This window comes from Hyperolius riggenbachi, chromosome 5, assembly GCF_040937935.1.
Source record: "Hyperolius riggenbachi isolate aHypRig1 chromosome 5, aHypRig1.pri, whole genome shotgun sequence".
NCBI lineage: Eukaryota > Metazoa > Chordata > Amphibia > Anura > Hyperoliidae > Hyperolius > Hyperolius riggenbachi.
In genome coordinates this window covers 369,515,421-369,536,201 of record NC_090650.1, presented here as the reverse complement: position 1 = coordinate 369,536,201, position 20,781 = coordinate 369,515,421, and the positions used below count along the sequence as shown (strand labels likewise).

The 20,781-nt window shown below is 44.2% G+C and overlaps 1 protein-coding gene across 3 annotated transcripts in view; it reads left to right on the top strand.

Moving 5' to 3' along the window:
* TPD52 (tumor protein D52) overlaps window positions 1-20,781 on the top strand; it is a 133,288-nt gene that overhangs the window by 67,140 nt on the left and 45,367 nt on the right. The window contains exon 1 of one of the 3 annotated variants that reach the window (XM_068237527.1): window positions 19,995-20,510. The exons of 1 other annotated variant lie outside the window; for it this stretch is intronic. In XM_068237527.1, coding sequence (XP_068093628.1) covers window positions 20,366-20,510 — 145 coding nt within the window. In that variant the 5' untranslated portion in view covers window positions 19,995-20,365. Of the gene's footprint in view, window positions 1-19,994; window positions 20,511-20,781 lie in introns of those variants that run through there. One more of the 3 variants, XM_068237529.1, reaches the window with a different exon arrangement.

Genomic DNA, 20,781 nt, shown 5'->3' with positions numbered 1-20,781 from the left:
CTGATAAGCTTCTGAGCAAAGTGAAACAGTAAATTAATATATTTAGTAACTGCCGCATGTAGTAAATTATCGTTTGGAAATTGTTTGTTTATAGAAGCTATTTTAGGTTTGGCTAACCTATTGGAGCAGAGGGGATACTTTAAAGTGGAGCTGAACTCTTGCACAGGACAGAAGGAAAACATAGAGAAATCCACCCAGTATTCATTTAGAGAGTTTTTTTGCCTGTTTAATTCCCCCTCATCTGTGGCTAATCACAAGTGTAATTTGAATTCTCAGCTGTGTCAGTTAAGAAATCTTGGCAGAACAGCTAATTTGTAAACACAGGATGGTAGCCTTTTATGTTTGCTTCCATGAAAGCAGGAAGTAGACACACTGCAGATGTATTGCAGGATTTCTATCCGCTACAACAAAGAAATGTTTTTCTTTAAAGGTTAGTATGCTGTTGCTTATCTTTTACAGTAGACAGGAAGTTCTGAGTTTAGGTCGCTTTAAGACTGTGATGGGGGGCTTAAAAACATAGGAGCAGCACATTTTCCATATCCATCTCCCTGGCTCTGTAATGTTCTCATGAGTCCATGAACTGGAACAAAGATGCAGTTACTGACCTGACAGTGATTCGCCAAGTCGTGGAACTGTAGGATCAGCATGATGGCCTGGGAGCAGCTCCTATGTCTTCATCGTTACACAGACAATGTAAATCATCACAAACCTGTTTCCCTCAAAATAAGACCCACTCCGAAAATAAGCCTCAGCATGATTTTTCAGGATTTTCTGAGGATGCTCGAAATAGAAGCCCTACTCCAAAAATAAGGCCTAGTTACAGTTCATAAGAAAATCAATGTAAAGGTAAAGTGTCCAGGCAGCTACAGTATACATATAAATAAATCAATTGGCAATAGAATGCAGCAAGACAAATAGACCCTTCACCATGGAGATCAGACACCCACAACAAGAATAGCACTCGAGACCCCACAAGACCCAAAACCATAAGGATTGGCAAGTGCTCGGCTCTCAGGAAATATAGAGTGTTGAAAATGGAAACAGGAAATTCATTATGGGATTCGGGGTTTGGAGAGTTAAAGTATCCATACATCTAGCGATGATGGGCACATTCGACCTAGAGACAGAATTCTCTGATTGTATCTGATTAGAGAGAGAGCTGTTGGCTGCCGATACACTGCAGGCCGATTCCCGATTGATTTCAGCATGAATTCTCTTTGGAATCAGCCAAGTGTATAAATGTGCCCCCGTGTGTATACATTCCCTGTGGTGCCAATCAGTCTTCCGCTTTCCGCTCTTCTATTTGCGCTTAAAGAGAACCTGTAACAAAAAAAGTTCCTCTGGGGGGTACTCACCTCGGGAGGGGGGAGCCTCAGGGTCCCAATGAGGCTTCCCCCTCCCCTGTAGCTGCAGGCAGTCCACCGCTGGCTCCCCCGAAGTGTCCTGGAATCCTCCCTCGACAAGCGCTGATTTATTTACCTATCCTGGCTCCAGCGGGGTGCTGTTGCGGCTCTCCGCACGGAGATAGGCGAAAATAGTCGATCTCTGTCAGGTCTGCTCTGCTGCGCAGGCGCAGGAGACTTGCACCTGCGCAGTAGAGCGGCCCGACAGCAATCGACTATTTCCACCTATCTCCGAGCGGAGAGCCGATACTGCGCCTGCGCTGGAGCCGGGAAGGTAAATATTTACATCCCCGCTATTCGGGGAGCTTTATCGCCGCCGCCGCCGTGGAACCGAGGAGGACGGGGGAAGCTTCAATAGGATCCGGAGGCTTCCCCCACCCAAGGTGAGTACCCCCCAGGGGAGGTTTTTTCGTTACAGGTTGTCTTAACACACGATGCTGGCATTTAGCGCATGTGATGTCGACGCACCACCCTGTATGCCGGTGGAGTGTGGGGTGCAAATGGAAGAGGAAGAAGCAGAAGGCTGATGGGCACCGTGTGGTGGGGGGACACAGGACAGGTAATGTATAAATGCATACACAGGGGGCACATTCATACATTGGGGGAACAGCGCTAGCTGTTTTGTCGATTTTGTCCCAATAATGCTCACTGTTACCCCTGGGCACCCGATCAACCGTGGCGGCCTGACATCTTACGTCTGATCAATACATGCAACCAATTTCAGGCTGAAATTGGTCACATCGTTGATCGGGCATGCTCTTGGCAGCAACGATTTTCATCCAATTCGATAATAATTATCAAATAGGATGGTCGATTGGCCACCAACTTGAGAGATGTATGGCCACCTTCAAGATGATGTTCCCCAATGTGATAACATGACTCGAATAAGTAGATTGTTGTTTATGGAAAAACAAACCTCCCCTGAAAATATCCCTAATGTTTTGGAGCAAAAATAACATAGGAGACAGGACGCTGTCTTATTTTTAGGGAAACGCGTTAGTAGTAACAAAGGAGCAGATAGATTATAAAGACAACCATCCTCTTCATGTGGAAAGGTGTGGCATTGAGCTGGAGAGTGCTCTACATGTACAGCAGATGAAAGCCGCCTGCCTGAGAGCCCCTCAGAGGTTAACACAGTGGTATGTGGTGATCACTCCTCCGCTGCCTCCAGCGCTAGCACTGGTACAAGTGAACACGCTCCCTGCAGAAACTAAGTGGGGCTGCACAGCTATGTTACTCTTGGCTGTAAGTCAGGCGGTCTGCTTGTCTCATCTTGTTATGATATGTTAAAATATGCCTAAAATCCAAGGAAGCGACCAGGAGAAGGCAGCTGGAATGTTACAAACCGTAAATGTGATTATGTCTCTGCATTGTCTTCTGCTTCCTCTGGATAAACTAAACACAAACCACTGGTCAGATCTCCATTCATGGACATATATACACGAGCAGGTGTAGCTTTGCTGCATGGCATTTGCAATGTCTGGTCACGTTATACAAGTTAGGGAAATAGTTACTTAAAGGGAACCAGAGATGAATAAGTAAAAAGATTTGATACATACCTGGGGCTTCCTCACGCCCTATCTGCCTGGATCACTCCCATCCCGCCTTCCTCTGCTGCCCGCAGCTGCGAGAACCGGTCCCGGCACTTCCATCAGTTGGAGCCAGTCTAGCATAGAAGTGCGTTTTTTGCGTATCTCTCCAGCAGAGGACGTAGAGGACGCACTTCTCCTGCGTAGGCTGGCTCCAATGATGTCAGTGGCGGGACACGTTTCTCGTAGCTGCGGGCAGCGAAGGACGGCGGCGTGGGAGCGATCCAGGCGGATGGGCGTGAGGAAGCCCCAGGTATGTATCAAATCTTTTTACTTATTCATCTCTGGTTCCCTTTAAGGTGGTCCTGAACTCAGAACTTCCTCTCTGCTCTACAAGATAAACAGCATAATAATCTTTAAAGAAAAAAATTTCTTTGTTACAGCTGATACAAATCCTACAATAAATGTAAAGTGTCTACTTCCTTCTTTCATGGAAGCAGACATAGGCGTTTTTCTGAAAGTCTAATGTTTGGTACACACCATACGTTTTTGCATCCGATAGATGGTGATAGATAAATTCCATCATGTCTGATATTCCTCCTGATAGTTTTTCTGGTTGATTTCTCATAGAAGTGAATGGAAAGCGATAATAAAAATGAGCAAAATATGAGAGAATCGAGTGGAGAATGGACTGCAAAATTGAGCGGAAAAATGTATCGTGTGTACCCAGCATAAAGTTCCAATAAGTCCTCCAAGGAAGCTAAAAATGTCAAACTTGTCATAATAATCCAATATAATAAATTTGGGACAACCTACAGGTTCCTTCCTCAAGGTAGAATCTATTAACAAACAAATGACTCAAGGAAAGGCCAGTGTCCTCATGCCATGCCGGACAGGATGTGGAAGCAATTTATGGGCCCTTCCACACTGAAAATCCCTTGATCCATAAGTTTGCCCTTCCACACTGAAAATCACAACCGTGGTGCGCTGCAAATGCAATCTTCACATGCGCTTTTTACTGAGTTTTACGGGTGCAATCAAGCGGGCACAGTTGCATTTCCCGTCGTGAAAAAAGCAGCAGGAAATGTTGGTTTCTTTTTATGGGACATCGCTTATCACCACGTTTACTATGCAGTTTGCATTCGCTCCCATTCTTGTTTAGATTCCGCTCTTCTTTGGCCGTGAAGATATGATGCGCATCAATAAGATACGAAGATAAGATGCGATACGATGTGCAGAATCCCACCCTTAGTATACCCGATATAATTTAGGTGTTTCATCCAGTGATAGCTAGCAGTATAATTACTTTTTCCACAAGGGAAAATAGCATTTATGTTTAATCAAATTGCACAATAGATTACAAGATGTAAATGTTGTATGGCCGTTTCTAATAATATAAAAATCAGACAATGGTATGTGGAAATTTGAGTTTGTTACAGTTTGAGAGCAGCACAGATCTTGGTAGAGATGGAATTAATCGGGTGGCTATAATGATATTCTCACCATATACAGTAGAAATACTTTTGCCTTTGCTGTAATAAGACATAGTGAAGTATTGTGCTGGTCTGTGTTCCAGGCACCTGACAGCTGTTTGCAGCCCAGCTATAAGTTATGGCATGTTAGCAGATGGTGTCTGGCGTGCTCAGTTCAGGTGCTGCTGTGAGGGAAGGCAGGGTCTGCCTGCTAAAGTAAACGGAGAACTGCAAGAGGTGTATGCAAGGCTTATTCAGACAAGATCCTGGAGCAGCCCAGATCCTGCTGTGTAGCCCAGCACATCCTGTAACTTTCCAGCCCACTTCAGATACACCTAGCAGCGCTCTCTGCCAAGGCTGCGCAGCTTAGTGATGTCACAGCACAAGGCCACACTTGTCAGTTTAAAGTGGACCTGTATTCAAAAATGTAATACCAATTACATGAAACATGATAAATCTTACTATAATGAAAATAAAGAAATCAAGGGGTATGGGCTACATACATAAATATAGGAAAATATACCTTATTATTTAATTTTTTTAAAACTTAGAACTTACTCTCTGCTCTAAAAGATAAGCAACAGCATAATAACCTATAAAGAAAAACATTTTTGTGGCAGCTGATACAAATTATGCAATAAATCTGCAGTGTGTCTACTTCCTGCTTTCATGGAAGCAGACATAGGGTTAACATCCTGTGTTTACAAATTAGCTGCTCTGCCAAGGCAGCCAGCTGACACAGCTGAGAGATCAAATTACAGTTATTAGTGACAGATGAGGGGGGATTAGACAGACTAAACTCTCTAAATACCTACAGGGTGCATTTCTCTCTGTTTTCCTTCTGTCTTGTGCAAGACTTCAGGTGCACATTAAATACACCCACACTTTTAATACCTCTAGGGGAGCAATGGGAGTAAATGTACTTCCACTTTAACCACTTGCAGACAAGTAGACACATTAAAATGTCCTGTTTGAGCCTGTTAACGGCTCCAGGACGTTTTAATGCATTGCTCGCTCCCGCCACCGCTGTGGGGGTCATGTCCATTCATAACACAGGAAGCAGTCAGAGGCAGGAAAATGTGAAGAAGGAAAAAAAAGTGAACACGTCCCATAAAACAGGAGTGTTTGCAGCGCCATCTAGTGGCCAAAAAGTAAAATTACACATACAGACATACATACACATACACTTATAATTAAATATTAATCCTCTATAATAAAACCCCTGTGTCCCTGCGTGTGCTGTCTCTGTGTAGCTGGGTCCATGCTTTTTGCTACTGCGCATGTGTGCAGGACGGACCCAGCCTCTCAAAGACAGGAGGACGGGGCCAGGGAGCCGGACGAGCGGCCGCGTGTGCGCAGTAACATGCGGCGGGTGGCGGTGAGAAACACAGACCTATAGCCCTATTTACACTTCCAAAGCCACCCCTCCCCCCCCCCTCCCCCCCCAAAAAAAGTATAAAAAAATACATAAATTGTTTCCTTAGGGACTCCGCTTTTTTTAATCTATATTTTATGATGGTATATTACTATTACTTTATTGCATAGGGGCTTGTGATTATGGACTGGACTACAAAAAACAAAAACAAAAAACAGAAAATTAACACCTACACTCACCTAAAGGATTATTAGGAACACCATAATAATACGGTGTTTGACCCCCTTTCACCTTCAGAAGTGCCTTAATTCTACCTGGCATTGATTCAACAAGGTACTGAAAGCATTCTTTAGAAATGTTGGCCCATATTGATAGGATAGCATCTTGCAGTTAATGGAGATTTGTGGGATTCACATCCAGGGCACGAAGCTCCTGTTCCATCACATCCCAAAGATGCTCTATTGGGTTGAGATCTGGTGACTGTGGGGACAATTTTAGTACAGTGAACTCATTGTCCTGTTCAAAAAACCAATTTGAAATGATTCGAGCTTTGTGACATTGGGTATCATTCATAAAGCATTACCGCATGCGGTAATGTGGTAATGCTGAAAACAGTGGACTTTACCGAGCACTTAGCAAAATGTAAATTCATAAAAGCTGTTACTTCATGAAAAGCTCAAATTACCGAGCAATGAGGTAAATTACTGCCTTGTGCTGTGATTATCTCAACACATGTCAATTCATAAAGATGAAGGCGGTATTGGGACGGAGAATACCGCTTGCTTGGAGGAGGCGATAAGCATGCGGATAAGAGCAGAGTAGGCTGTGCAGGGAGCCGAAGTCTGTGAGTCAGTCTGTTCGAGTCTGTGCAGGGAACTACAATTACAGCTTGTAACAAAAGAGAGATAACGCCACACTTCTGCTGTGTGGCAATGGGCTGCGGTAATTTACCGAACTTCAAAGGCAGCTGTGAAAATGTTTATGAATTAGCACACAAAGGTCTAAAATGCTGAATGCGGTATTTTTCCTCCCAGATTTTTTTTTTAACCGAACACACTTTTATGAATGATAGCCATGGTGCATTGTCCTGCTGGAAGTAGCAATCAGAGGATGGGTACATGGTGGTCATGAAGGGATGGACATGGTCAGAAACAATACTCAGGTAGCCCGTGGCATTCAAACGATGCCCAACTGGCACTAAGGGCTTAAAGTCTGCCAAGAAAACATCCCCCACACCATTACACCACCACCAGCACAGTGGTAACAAGGCATGATGGATCCATGTTCTCATTCTGTTTACGCCAAATTCTGACTCTATGAAGACTCATTAGACCAGGCAACATTTTTCCAGTCTTCAACTGTCCAATTTTGGTGAGATTGTGCAAATTGTAGCCTCTTTTTCCTATTTGTAGTAGCGATGCATGGTACCCGGTGGGGTCTTCTGCTGTTGTAGTCCATCCGCTTCAAGGTTGTGCATGTTGTGGCTTCACAAACGCTTTGCTGCATACCTCGGTTGTAACGAGTGGTTATTTCAGTCAACGTTGCTCTTCTATCAGCTTGGATCAGTCGGCCCATTCTCCTCTGACCTCTAGCATCAACAAGGCACTTTCGCCCACAGGACTGGCGCATACTGGATGTTTTTCCCTTTTCACACCATTCTTTGTAAACCCTAGAAATGGTTGTGCGTGAAAATCCCAGTAATTGAGATCCGTAGATGCGCAGACGTGCACGAAACGGCCATCAGGCTTAACCACCCAGCACCCACTGCACCACCAGGTACCCCACTTTTATCAATATTCACCAACTGTGCAAGCCAGCCACGCTTTTGTATGTATGCTTACATTTTTTATGCATGAAGCCAAGAATATATACAGCTTATTTGCAGTGCCGGTTTCCTTTGCCTGCTTATCTTTCCTGACACTCTGCATATCCTTACACCAGAGCACGCTCAGCTGAAACGGGGCACCTGAAAGACTACTCAAGCACACTTGCCATAAACCATAGTGCCAACCCGCTTTCCTCTCTATATACTGTTAATGAAAAATTGAACAGGTGTTCCTAATAATCCTTTAGGTGACTGTATATTTCCAAATAATATATTGTCGCCAAACATATCGAAAGGGACATTATTTAAACGGTTTTATAATAGGGACAAATAGGCAAATAAAATGTGTTGGTTTTATCCACAGGAGAACGTTTTATTTTTTAATTATAGTGACTGAAAACTGAGAAATGATGATTTTTTTTCCCCGTTTTTTTCTTATTTTTCCTGTTCAAATGCATTTAGAATAAAAATTGCAGAGTGATCGGGCACCAGCCCTCTGAGATTTCCTGGCAATGCACCTAATGGTGAGGGTCTAGTCGACTATAGCATATGTTACATTTGAATGATCCTACTCCATCCACACTGTATTCTTTTGTATAAAAATTGCACTCTCCTTCCCTTGGCAGTTTTTGGTAATGTGACTCACCTGATCCCCCTGCAGGTTCCTGAAGGCAACTTCCAGGTATGGGAGTCCTGTCATGTGTCCTCTATCACCAGCTGTGTCATGTACAGGTTTATGCATCAATGCCCAAGTTAGAGATTTGTAGCAGCAATCAGGCCTGTAATTGACTTGGTATGTGATTTCAGGATGTGCCGAGTTGGACAGAGCAAAGTGACGGCGCTGAACGCGTACGAGAGGAATCGGCGCGGGAGACTTGGGCGCAGGATACAGCGGGTATATGGCTGATCCTGCTGTTGCACAAGTTCCCAGCCGTGTTAAATACTATTCCCCCTCCATATCCCGTTTTGTAACTGGGTCCAGGACTGAAATTTGCTGAAATATTAACTAAATGGTCTAACTGGATCTGTCCTAGTGTCGTCTTTTGGATGAACATTACATACCAGCTGGTGCATGTACACTTTTGGAGAGTTTAGAGGACTGCAGCCTCTTTAAGCTCGTTTTTTGTGCAATTTGGGGTGTTATTGAGATGGCCTCTCCATAGGGTTTGTTATGTTTTAGGGGGGGATGGTTTTGATATTGGGGGTAATATAATATAATATACTTTGTGTATGGTTTTATCCAGTTGATGTTTTTGATATTGATATTGAGGTTTCTATAAATAAAGTTATTCCTACATGCACCCAAGAGTCAGCTGATCTTTATACAATTGCTCCTTCTCTGTAAACAAACGTCACGGCGGATCTGATCGTCATAGTTTTCCATGCAAAAGTAGTGACGTGCCGTCGTCTGTATCCACTGCAGAAGATGGGTCAGGGAATGAGCGTTCTTCAGATCGCAGGTTTTAGTTACCTGGGGATTCTTCCAGCCTTCCGCAGTCTGTGTTCCCTTGCTGCAGTTCCGCTGCTCTCCAGTGCAGTGCGCTGCTAGTCCTATGTACGATCACTAGCCTCTACGCTAGCACAGTTCAGAGGTGTAAACTGTGCAAACGCAGAACGTGAACATGATTAAGACAAGCATACAGATATGCCCATGCATGTGCAGAAGCCCGTGACCAGGTCAGTGATCTTACAGAGAGGCTATTGGCGCATTGTAGAGGAGTGGAACTGGAACCGTGGTGAGAGAACACATAGGGCCAGGTTTATCAAGAGTTTCTGAGACAAAATATTAGTAGGTTTTTAGAAATCCATGCAGAACTGTCTCAGACATCCTAAGAAATCATTAGTGCAGATTCCTTCTAAAACTGGAGGAGCTAGGAAGGTCTCTCAGACGGTAACCAACATACCTGCTGTATTGATAGCAGCAGGCTCTGAGGAGGAATTCAGCAGGTGGGAGGAGCACATCACAAATCATGTATAGCCTGCACTCATGTCTGCAATCATGTCTAGCCTGCAGTTCTACATTGGTAGAACTGCTATCAAGTACTTCTTAATCTAGGCCAGTTTAGGGATGGATTTGCACTTTTCTTAACTGTAGTGCAGCTCTAGAAATTCATGCTAAATTGCCACTATTACCTAGGATTTAAAAATGTTCTTATTATCATGCAGAACTGTTCTCCCTGCTGGTTAGAACAGATTAGAAGAAAAAACTGTTGGTAATGCGTTGATAAATCTCCCCCATAGACTTCTAGTAGATGGAAAGTGCCCCAGGTAAATAAGGTTTATTTTATTTTTTTTCAGTTTGGATATCCTTTAAGGAGGCATAGATCGCAGTTTAGCATTCAGTAATTTACTACCTAATAGCTCACAGCCTAAAAAGCCATTGAGTTCAGCTGTTTCAGCCTATTTGATCTTCATCGGTGCAAGTTATGGACATGCATCCACAGTCCTATGGGAGAACATTATTAGCAGTTAGCTGCCTGCCTGGTGATTTTTGCAGACGAAGAATTGGAAGTGCACACACTTTACATGTATTAACAACATTCATAATTCACAGCATGTCAGGAGGCTTCCTACAGGACAGCACATGAAATATGCATGTAAAGTGTATATAGACATTCACATAAAAACAAACTTATTTGAACATGAAAATAAATATGAAGCATCCCCTAGAGAAAGCGCTGTAACCTTCCTGTGGCCGTACATTAGCTGCCCTGGCTGTTCCCTGACCCAGGCTGACATCCGGAGAGGAATAGCTTGCTCCAGCTGAACAAGTGCTGCACTTGCAGTCTGCTTATCTTGTGAACATTTGTGTTTCTGCCGTTGGCAAGACTAATAAAGCCCCACCACAGTTATCTGTCCCAGCACAAGGGGAAAGGCAGGAGCACGAAGGGCTGAACCCAGAGGAGCTGTTTTAGCTGCACTTTGGAATTGCTGGCGATTCCAAAAGTGCTAGATTAATGAAAGTCAACGGAGGTGCTACCACAGGACTTTTTGTGGCCTTTTGACGAAGCAGGTGATACCTGCGCAATGTCCGTCAGGCCGTCCACACTTTGCCCATGCTGTCAGGGCAGAAATAAAGAGGGGTTCTGTGTTTTGAAGCTTGTTTAGTACCTGGATCTGTTCTTCAATTGTTTGCATTGTATTGACTTCTGGATTTAGCAGAGGCACAGCCATGCACTGGATTCTACGGCTACTTTCTTATCAAAAGTATCTAATGCCAACCACCACTCTGCTGTTCTTGTTTTGGCAATACCAGAGGAGTGTTTTCCCCAAATTGCAATCAAGGGTCCCGTAGCATTTTTTGAGCAGTTGTGCTTCAATACAAAGTATAGGACTGCTGCAAAGTTGCATTTCAATCGATCGTACAAAGCGATTTTGCATCGCTTTTATTACTTAGAACCCAAGAAAAAAAGGGAATTGCAATTGCTACACAAAACCGCTAGCATTTAATTCAAAATTGTTTCGGAAAAGTAGTAGCCGGCACCATCCAGATAGTTTTATAGCTCTTTTATTATGGAGCAGTCATGTGACATAAAAGATGAAGCAGCAGCGTTTCAAGGCTCTCTGCCTCTTTATCAAGCTGTATCTGTAGAACAAGTATGGCCATCTAGAAGAGGAGGAGATAGGGAAAGAAAGCTGCTTTGGAGAGAAGCATGGTGGATTAAAAAACTAGACACCATGGAGCCAAGAGGAATGAACAGAGCGTTAGATCTGTTGCCTTTTATTTTAAAAAAATTTTGTTTATTCTTTTTATCTCATTTAATAGGTTTCCCCTTGTCCCCATGGTGACGGATATACTATAGATCCACCACTGCTGCTATACTGTATCGATAGGTGATAATTGTCACATTTAATCTGGGATGCTGTTTCTATGGTATAGCTGTGCCTCTTAGTGTATTGCAGTTGCCCCCCTATCCCTTATGCTATAAACATCTACAAAGACACGCCACAATGTTTATGTTTACATTTAGGAAGTCTCTGATTGGCTGCACGGGGATATTGCTCCACCTCTTTTCCATCAATTCGACCAATGCGGGGCGCCGTTAACGTTGCATCCTTGCAGGGCGGAAGGGGAGAGGGCGTGACCATTAGGTCCCGCCCCTCCCATGATAGTGCATGATTGGCTGGCCTCTCCGATGTGCTGTTGCGGCGGTTGGAGAGAAGCCAGAGCGCGCACACAGCCTGGCAACAGGGAGCATCTCACTGTTGTGGCCAGTGGGGAGAGGAGGGGGGAAGGAACCACATTTAAATGGTCCAATAATAGAAAAGCCAAGTAGTTCCCCATCAGGTCTGGCAAGGCTAGACCTGCAGACATTGGTTGACAGCTATGCTGATAGCTGATTGGCTTAAGATGTACCATGTTGTGTATAAAAGGATTCTCATGTCATTTGTATTTGTTACATGCAAGATACAGCTTGATAAAGAGACAGAGAGCCTCGAAACGTCGCTGCTTCATGTTTTATGTCGCATAACTGCTTCACAATAAAAGAGCTATAAAACTATCTGGATGGTGCCGGCTACTACTTTTCTATTGCATGTGGATCCTTTGGAGATCCTTGGGGGTCCCTTGGCTTCCTCTGAATCCCCTCTGGTGGCTCCGTTAGGTGCATGACTCCTGAAGAAGTCGCGCATGCGGGTCCCATTCGTGCACCCGGCTCGATCACGCACCTGTTGCCGTAAGCGTCCTATGCAAGCGCAGTTCAGTGTTTCGAGAAATTCACATGCGCAGGACACGTACAGTGACGGCCACATGATTGAGCCGGGTGCAGGGGCAGGCTGCTCAGGCGCAGCTTTTGCCGAAGGGGATGCTGAGGGACCTCGTGGGATATTGGGGGGGGGGGGGGGGGGGCTGGAGGAGCCCCAGGAAAGTTCAGATTTGCATATTATTTCTCTGCTCGGAGTCTCTTTAATTGGCTTCCACCTAAATCGACCCTAGACTACAATATATATACTACAGGATACATAGATAGACATAATGACTATGGTAGGGATTAGATTGTGAGTGACAGTTAAGTTATAAGATTATTTACTCTGTACAACGCTGAGGAAGATGTTGACGCTATATAAATACTAAATAATTATAATAATCATAAGCATAACTTGGGCAAACACTTTTGCACAAAGAGCAATATTTAAGTTGTCACTTGCTTATTCCCAATTTGAAGCAAAGAAACTACTAAACATAGATAAAATACATATCTTTAAACACAAACCTATGTAAATCATATTGAGAACAATGTATGAGAAACTGATTTTTTTCTTTTTGCTTCATATACTGTTCTTCAAATGAGGGATATAAGGGATTTACGTGGCATCTGTGGCTTGCTGAGAATGGAATGCAGTTTTCATGTACGTTTAGCAAGCATTTCAGTTGGTTGATTTCAGTAACTGGCAGTGCTCTGGCCAATGACTGTAATCTTCTCCATGTACAAGAAATCCCCTCTGTATGTACTTGGGCAGAAAAAAAAACAAAACCTGTACCTGTCTTTGCTAGAAAGAACATTTACCAGCTAGTTTGCATTTAAAGTGATAGTATACTCCTGCTAACAATTTTCTAAAAACATGTCAGCGCTGCAGATAACTGCTAGGCTATTGAGATTGAGTATTGGTTAATGTTGATGATATGAGGGTGGGCCATCATAGCTAGGATATGGATTGGAGTTTCATATTATGCTGACCGCTCCAGCACAGGAAGTGTACGGTTTCAGGCAGCGAGCATCATTTTTCTAATTGAACACTTTGAGGAATATCAGCTATAGGTGGGTCATGATGGCCGGTGAAGGTCAACCAAAAACGTAATGTGCAGCCCATTGATAATATTAGTGTTTGCTCTGTTCTCAAGGCCCTCTGTGTCTACCTAGTTGACCACCACTTCAATCATGCCTTCTGTATTCCAGCATTTCCATGTTTTATCATTTTTTTCCATCTTATTGGTTGCTGGTGAAGTTTCTTATTTTCTGGTATAAAATGAGTGCTACAAGCCATTGTCACTGCCCGTGCCTTAGGATATGCCACATTATAGTCTCTTTTGTGGGAAGGGTTTCTGTGTAGCTCTCTGTATGCTTCAGAGACAACCTAACAGGACTGGGTTAATGTTCTACTTCTTGATTGTCAGTCAACTATCTCTTCCCCCCCCCCCCCCCCCCCCCCCCCCCTTCTCCGCGCTCCGCTCTGGGCAGATCAGTGTCCTGGAACAATGTTATTGATCACGGCATCCTCAGCACGTCAGCAGCCAATATTTGTTAAATGATAACCAGGATATTATGATGGTTAATCTGAGAAGGTCTTAGACATATTGCAGTACACAGCTATTGTACGTATTCTGTGACTGCAGTGACTATTGGAAGAAGACCGCATAAAGGAGATAGTATTACAGTTATCTGTGGAAATTAAAGTCTTGCCAAATTTACAGAAATGGTCATCTTCTAATACAACAAGGGTTGCAGAAGTTGTGACCACGTGTCGGGCCCTCTTGAGCAGAGAGCCCACCAAAGGCCTTCCTTTAGCTGCCTCATTAGCTTTTAAAGAGGAACCTAGGATTAAATGTCATCCTAGGCAGTAGCCGATACCTTCTTTACCAAGAGAAATCTTTACCTTTTCTCAAATAGATCATCTCGGGGGGGGGGGGGGGGGGGGAGGTAGTCTGTATGACTTTTTATATTGTGGTGAAACCCCTCCCATTGTGTGATGTCAGGGCCATGGCAGTGAACCTCTTTGTATTGTGGAAAGCAACGGCTGTTTCCAACTGCCAAGCAAGCAGTATCTCCCTCTGTACATAGAAAAAAGAGACTGCTACACTCACGTATAGTCCCAAATGGGAGCAGGGAAGTTCAAGGCCAAATGATCCAAAAGTAATGATAAAAATCCCGCTGCACCAGATGGTAGGGTGAAGTGAAAAAAATCTTTATTCTGTTATTCCATGTCAGCGTTACAGGTAAAAGCTCACGCGTATCGGAGCAAAAGATGGCTCCTTAATCAATCAATCAATCATTAAGGAGCCATCTTTTGCTCCGATACGCGTGAGCTTTTACCTGTAACGCTGACATGGAATAACAGAATAAAGATTTTTTCACTTCACCCTACCATCTGGTGCAGCGGGATTTTTATCATTACTTCAGTATCTCCCTCTGTGGATACAATTATCAGAAGCAAACATTCCGCAGTGCTGAACCTGACTGGACTAAGGGCCTGTTTCCGCGAGCTGCTCAGTGGCACTTCCTTCCTGTGTGAGGATGTAGCTGAATCCCGGAAGCTGTGGGATTTGCTGCCTCCCGCATGAAAAAAGCAATGTCAACCGAATTGCTAAGGCAGGTGATTTGGAAGGCGGAAGCATTATCCCCTATGGCAGAGTTTCCCTGCGCGATTTTCTTGGGGGGAAACTTTGTTGACTCAGCCCGATTTCCGCAGCAGTGGAAACGGGCCCTAAAGATGGTATCGCCTGTGATGTATTTCTGAATGTACATCAGGATGAGGAAAGATTTTTTTTACGGTGGGCAAACACTGAATAAATAATTGATAAATGAATATTGTGAAATGTTGGAAATGTTATTTCATTACTTTATTTTCACTACTTAAATAGTGCTCTTTAAATGTTGCTATAGTAGTAGTTACCTCTATATCTACTTTGAATCTATAATAATTTCCAAGCCAGCCTCTGTGTGTAGGTGTGTTTTGCTATCCTGTACATGCTCCCTCCTGCCCGGCTCTGATTTGCCGCGGTACTGATTGAGTGGTGCACGTGACGTCCATTGAGATGACACACTTACTCCTTCCAGAGTATTGTGTGCCAACAGCTAGTAGATTAAGTCCACTTTCCTTGCAAGTGTGCCTTGCGTTACCCTGTTTTACCGCAGGCTAATGCAACGACCATGCAAAGTAATGGGGCCTGGCACACTTAACGTTTCACGCTGGAAGTACCCGATCGACCGCCGACCCACCACAAAGTAATAGCGCTTTTCCATCACACTTTCGCAGCGACGTGGCGGCGGAAGTACTGACAGTCAATTGTTGGAGCATAAAAATATTAAATATGTTGGCAGCGCACATGCGTGGAACAACGTGAATTTGATGGTGAGACCCGGGTATCCCGGTGAGGTACTTCCTGTCCAGCATGGAGTACATCACTGGGCGAGGGGCTGCAAAGTCAATACATGGCAATTAAAAAATCTAAACTAATCCCAATTAGTGATGGTGTTTGAATTCAGGATCCTGCATTCGGAACCCCAGATTATGCTGCACACCGCACTTCAGCACCTGAGCTAGTGGACGGGGTCACAGCAGTGGCGTAGCTAAGGAGCTATGGGCCCCAATGCAAGTTTTACAATGGGGCCCCCCAAGCACTCTATACATAACAATTGATACGGCGCACCAAAACCTTCCAATGGAAACTACAGTGTCAGAGATGCAAGAAGGGGATGGAGAGCAGTTTGTTAATGATTACCACTATTCAAAGTATCTATAGAAGTGATTATTATGAGCACAGGACCAATAGAGAGCTAATACTGTAATTGAGGGAGGACCCTTTGGGGCCCCTCTGGCCCAAGGGCCCCGATGCGGTCGCTACCTCTGCACCCCCTATTGCTACGCCCCTGGGTCACAGGGTTGTGGTCTATATCGCGCTTCACGTGACTGATACATTCTCCTTGGGAGCCAGGAGATGGAAGCATCTGCAGCACGTAAAGCGTGGGATATCCAAACTGGATACAGATGGGGGCATCAAACTTGGAGAAGGACTTAGGAGTACTCATCGACAACAAGTTAAATAATCCTATTCAATGCCAAGCCGCTGCAGCTAAAGCTAATAAAATTTTGCAATGCATTAAAAGGGAAATAAAAATGCGAGATGCCAGCATAATATTGCCCCTGTTTAACTTTCTAGTAAGGCTACATCTGGAATATGGAATTCAGTTCTGGGCACCACATTGCAGGATAGATATTGGAAGTTTTAGAGCAGGTGCAGAGACGAGCTACAACATTGATCTGAGGGATGGAAGGTCTCACTTACCAAGAAAGGTTAGATAAACTGGGTTAGATAAAGAAAGGTTAGATAAACTGGGTTTATTTAGTCTAGAGAAAAGATGCCTTATGCTGGGCATACACGGTTCCATTCTCCCACTCGATCGATTCCGCAGGTGATTCTCTTATCTTCCGCTCATTTTTCTTATCTTTTTCCATTGTGTTCAGTACAGAATCGAGCAGTGAAACGATCGGGCGGGAGCTCGGACATGTTGGAAATTATCTATCTAAATGGCTCAAATACAAACTGTGTATTTCCAGCATTAGAGTGGAACTAATTAACATGCATAAATACATCCGAGGGCAATATAAAAGCTTGGCGGATGAGCTTTTTGTCCCTAGGCCTTCACAAAAGACTAGAGGACATGATCTGCGCATGGAGGAAAAACGTTTTAGCCATTTATTTAGGAAAGGGTTCTTTACAGTTAGAGTGATTAAGATGTGGAATGCATTGCCACAGGAAGTCATTATGGCAAACTCTATACCTGCATTTAAAGGGGGCTTAGATGCTTTCCTTGCGGTGAAAGACATCCATGGCTACAATTACTAGGTAATGCCCAGTGATGATGATCCAGGGATTTTATCTGATTGCCATCTGGAGTTGGGAAGGAATTTTTTCCCTTTTGGGGCTAATTGGACCATGCCTTGTAAGGGTTTTTCACCTTCCTCTGGATCAACAGGGATATGTGAGGGAGCAGGCTGGTGGTGTACTTTGTGTTGTGGTTGAACTGGATGGACGTATGTCTTTTTTCAACCCGTATAACTATGAAGCTGCAAGTGAGTGTCTTCCCTGTGACCCTGCATTGGGTGCTGAAGGAAGGTGTGCGGTATAATTTAGGTTCCAAATGCAGGATCCGAATTCAGACACCAACACTATCCCCAGTATTGAAGCCAGTTGCCATAGTAACTATAAAAATATGCCAAGCTAATTAACCAGTGCCGAAAACGATCAATAATGCAATCCTTCAGAATTAATTGGGCCCAACAGCTTCTATGTTTTCATACAATATGTGAATAATCTGATAAAAAATGATTGTTCACTAAAAATTGTATGCGTAAAGTGAACCAGAGAGGAAGCACCCTCATGTATTTTACCATATATATCACAACACCTACCCTGCTCTGTTTCATTCTTCACTGCTCAGCCTGCTTCTTATCAGCCCTGATAAAATCCCCGACTGAGCATTCAGTCTGGCTTTGCTCAGGAATCATTATAGCAGAGTCATTATAGCGGAGCTAGAAGGGGGCAGGCTTGGGCTTGAAAAGACATCAGAGAAGACAGACTCAGCTATAATGATTCCTGAGCAAAGCCAGACTGAATGCTCAGCCGGGGATTTTATCAGGGCTGTTAAACAAGCAGGCTGAGCAGTGAAGAATGAAACCGAGAGCAGGGTAGGTGTTTTCTCTAATGTTCCCACTGATATATATGGTAAAATACATGAGGGTGCTTCGTCTCTGGTTCACTTTAATGGGCACTGCAGCACTCAGAAAGCGGGCATAGCAGGTATTGGTGCTCTCGACAGCGCGTGCGCGGCGTCATGTGGTGGCTGGAAGAGTGCTGCGATCAAAAGAATTGGCCGTTTCTCGGGTGAGTTGATTCGCCGGGCAGATCGCTTGTGGGTCAGGGGCTACTGTATGCACCCCTGATTATCAGGTTGAGAGGGTCGTTATTGACTGCGTCAGCCAACTTTAAAAAAAGGTGTATACAGGGCTTAACCTGTAGCCGACTGTGTCACACCGATGGGTACGGCCGCGCTGGCAGCCCCAGGACCGCCTAACGCCGATCGGCGTAAAGGCCTTGGGCTTCATTTTGCAGGAGATCGCGCGCAGGCTGTGTGCGCATCTCCTGCTTGGTAGGCAGAGCAGGGCTGTTGGACGTCTGTAAACCTAGTACAGCACTGCGATCTACAGCAGCGCTGTACTGGGGACAGCCGTGTGACACGGCTGTCCCCCTGGGTGGCAAGACGGCGATCGGCTGTCATAGGCTGAAGCCTATGACAGCCGATCGCTATGATTGGCTGGCTCTGGGATGGAGGGAGGGGGGAGTAAAAAAAACAAAAACCACAAAATAGTAACATTTATGAAAAACAAACAAATATTTGTAAAAAAAAATAATAAACATCTGGGGGGCGAACAGACCCCACCAATAGAGAGCTCTGTTGGTGGAGAGAAAAGGGGGGGGGGGCAGGTGGGGGGGAATCACTTGTGTGGTGCGGCCCTGCAGATTGGCCTTAAAGCTACAGTGGCCTATTTTACAAAAATGGCCTGGTCTATGGGGGGACCTCTTGAAAATTGCAAATCTGATTCCGATTTGTGATTTTTCCTGAATGCTGTCAACACAAGAAGAAAAAACGCAGCATGCAGTACCGAAAAAAAAATCAGAATCTCATGTAAAATCGCATCAAAATCGCAAATTGGAATTGCATGTAGTGTGCAAGTTGCCTTGGTAACAGTTGGTGAATTGTTCAGGGAACTCTGTAAAAAATAATGGCACCAGTGTGTTCTACTAGAAGTAACAATAGAAAGATCATAATAATATTATTACCTGAAGAGGAACAGTTTAAAAATAACACTGCCTGTCCAGGCTGAAAAAGGCACAGTTGGAATGTATGCCTATATTAATATACTTTTGCTTTGAGAGGGATCCGTGTTCCCTTCATTAATTACCCTTGTGTAGTTGCCTTTCACTAGCAGAGGGTATGACCCTCGGACTTTGTTTGGCACTGTTTACAGCAGGAACGGGTTATTTTTAGGTAGCATCAAAAAAGTGTTAATGCGACGATGGTATTTCCTAGAGTGCTGAAAAGTTAATAGGCAGTGAAGCTGAGATGCAGATTGTATACACACGCTCACAATGGCTTCCATATGTCCCACATTAGTGATGTCTACACTAATCATGTCCTGTGCTACAGCTCCTCCAAGTGGCCTGGAAAACCAGGTCAAGCGCTAATGGCTGTCACCAAACACCATGGAGCACTCTGTGCAGAGCCCCAGCCTAAGAGACAGATAATTCCCAAGGCTCAGAGCTTTCTGGGCCAGAATGCATTAAGTAATGGATTGATTGAAATGCACTTTGCTGTGGGGTATCCGGTACTTGTCCTTGCTCTAAATGTTGTAGACATCTATAGCTTCTGCTCCAGGAGTATAAGAACACACAAAGTGAAGGTTCTGTATCGCACACTGCCTCTGTGAGCAGACTTCTCGCTCCTGGCCGATACAGCACAGATGGTGAGCACCAAAAACAGCCTCCCGTAATCTGTTTGTGTCCTAGAAGATTAAAGCGCTGCTGGGGCTTCTATGTAAATCAGCTCATATTTTTTTACTATATTAATTGTTGGCTGTATTTCCCCCCCCCCCTCGGGCTGTCAAGGCATTCCACCGGCAAAAGAATATTGAGATGATGCCGTCTGATTTTGCGTCACAGTGCTATGAAGCTGATTGATTTATTTTGGAATGCGATAATATTTCGCGAGGCTATTTTGTGCTGTTTGACCAGGCGACGCCAAGTCTTGTCCAGCCAGTAAGCTTGTAACAGGGGAAGTAACTCATTAAACGGCTCTCCGCTGCAGTCATGTGAGTTGGGATGGATCTTCAGGCAAACCCAGGAATGTATTGTGGCCTTGTGAGATGATCCCAGGGGAAAAAAAGACAAAGTATTTTATGTAAACAACGTCCAGACTGACTTTGCAAGGGGCTGGAAGTGAGAAGATATTTCATGTGCTTGGCTATGGTGACCCTCTAGAGCTATGGCCATGGAGACCAGGGAAAATGATCTACAGGAGGAGTACAAGTCACCTTTTAACTTTGACTGTGGGGTCAATAGGAATTATCTCTTCCTGTCTCCTCGCCTGAGCAGCACTCCCCCGGATTCCCCCACTCGACTGACCACCGGTAACATGTCCTTTATTAGCCATGATGTGGTGTCAGAAAGTGTTGTGTGTTTGTGGATCGTATCTCTCATTCATCAAAGTGGTGACCCAATATCATTCCTGCTTGTGACAATAGCTTGTGTCTGTCATAGATCGGTACTTTGTTCAGATTTTTTAGTTTTTTAAAAGCAGTCTTATAGAAATATAATGGAAATCATTAAGGTGGTAATTTGAATTCCTTATTTAATAACTGGAAGCAGTGTTATTAGTTATATGATCCATAAATGGGTTAG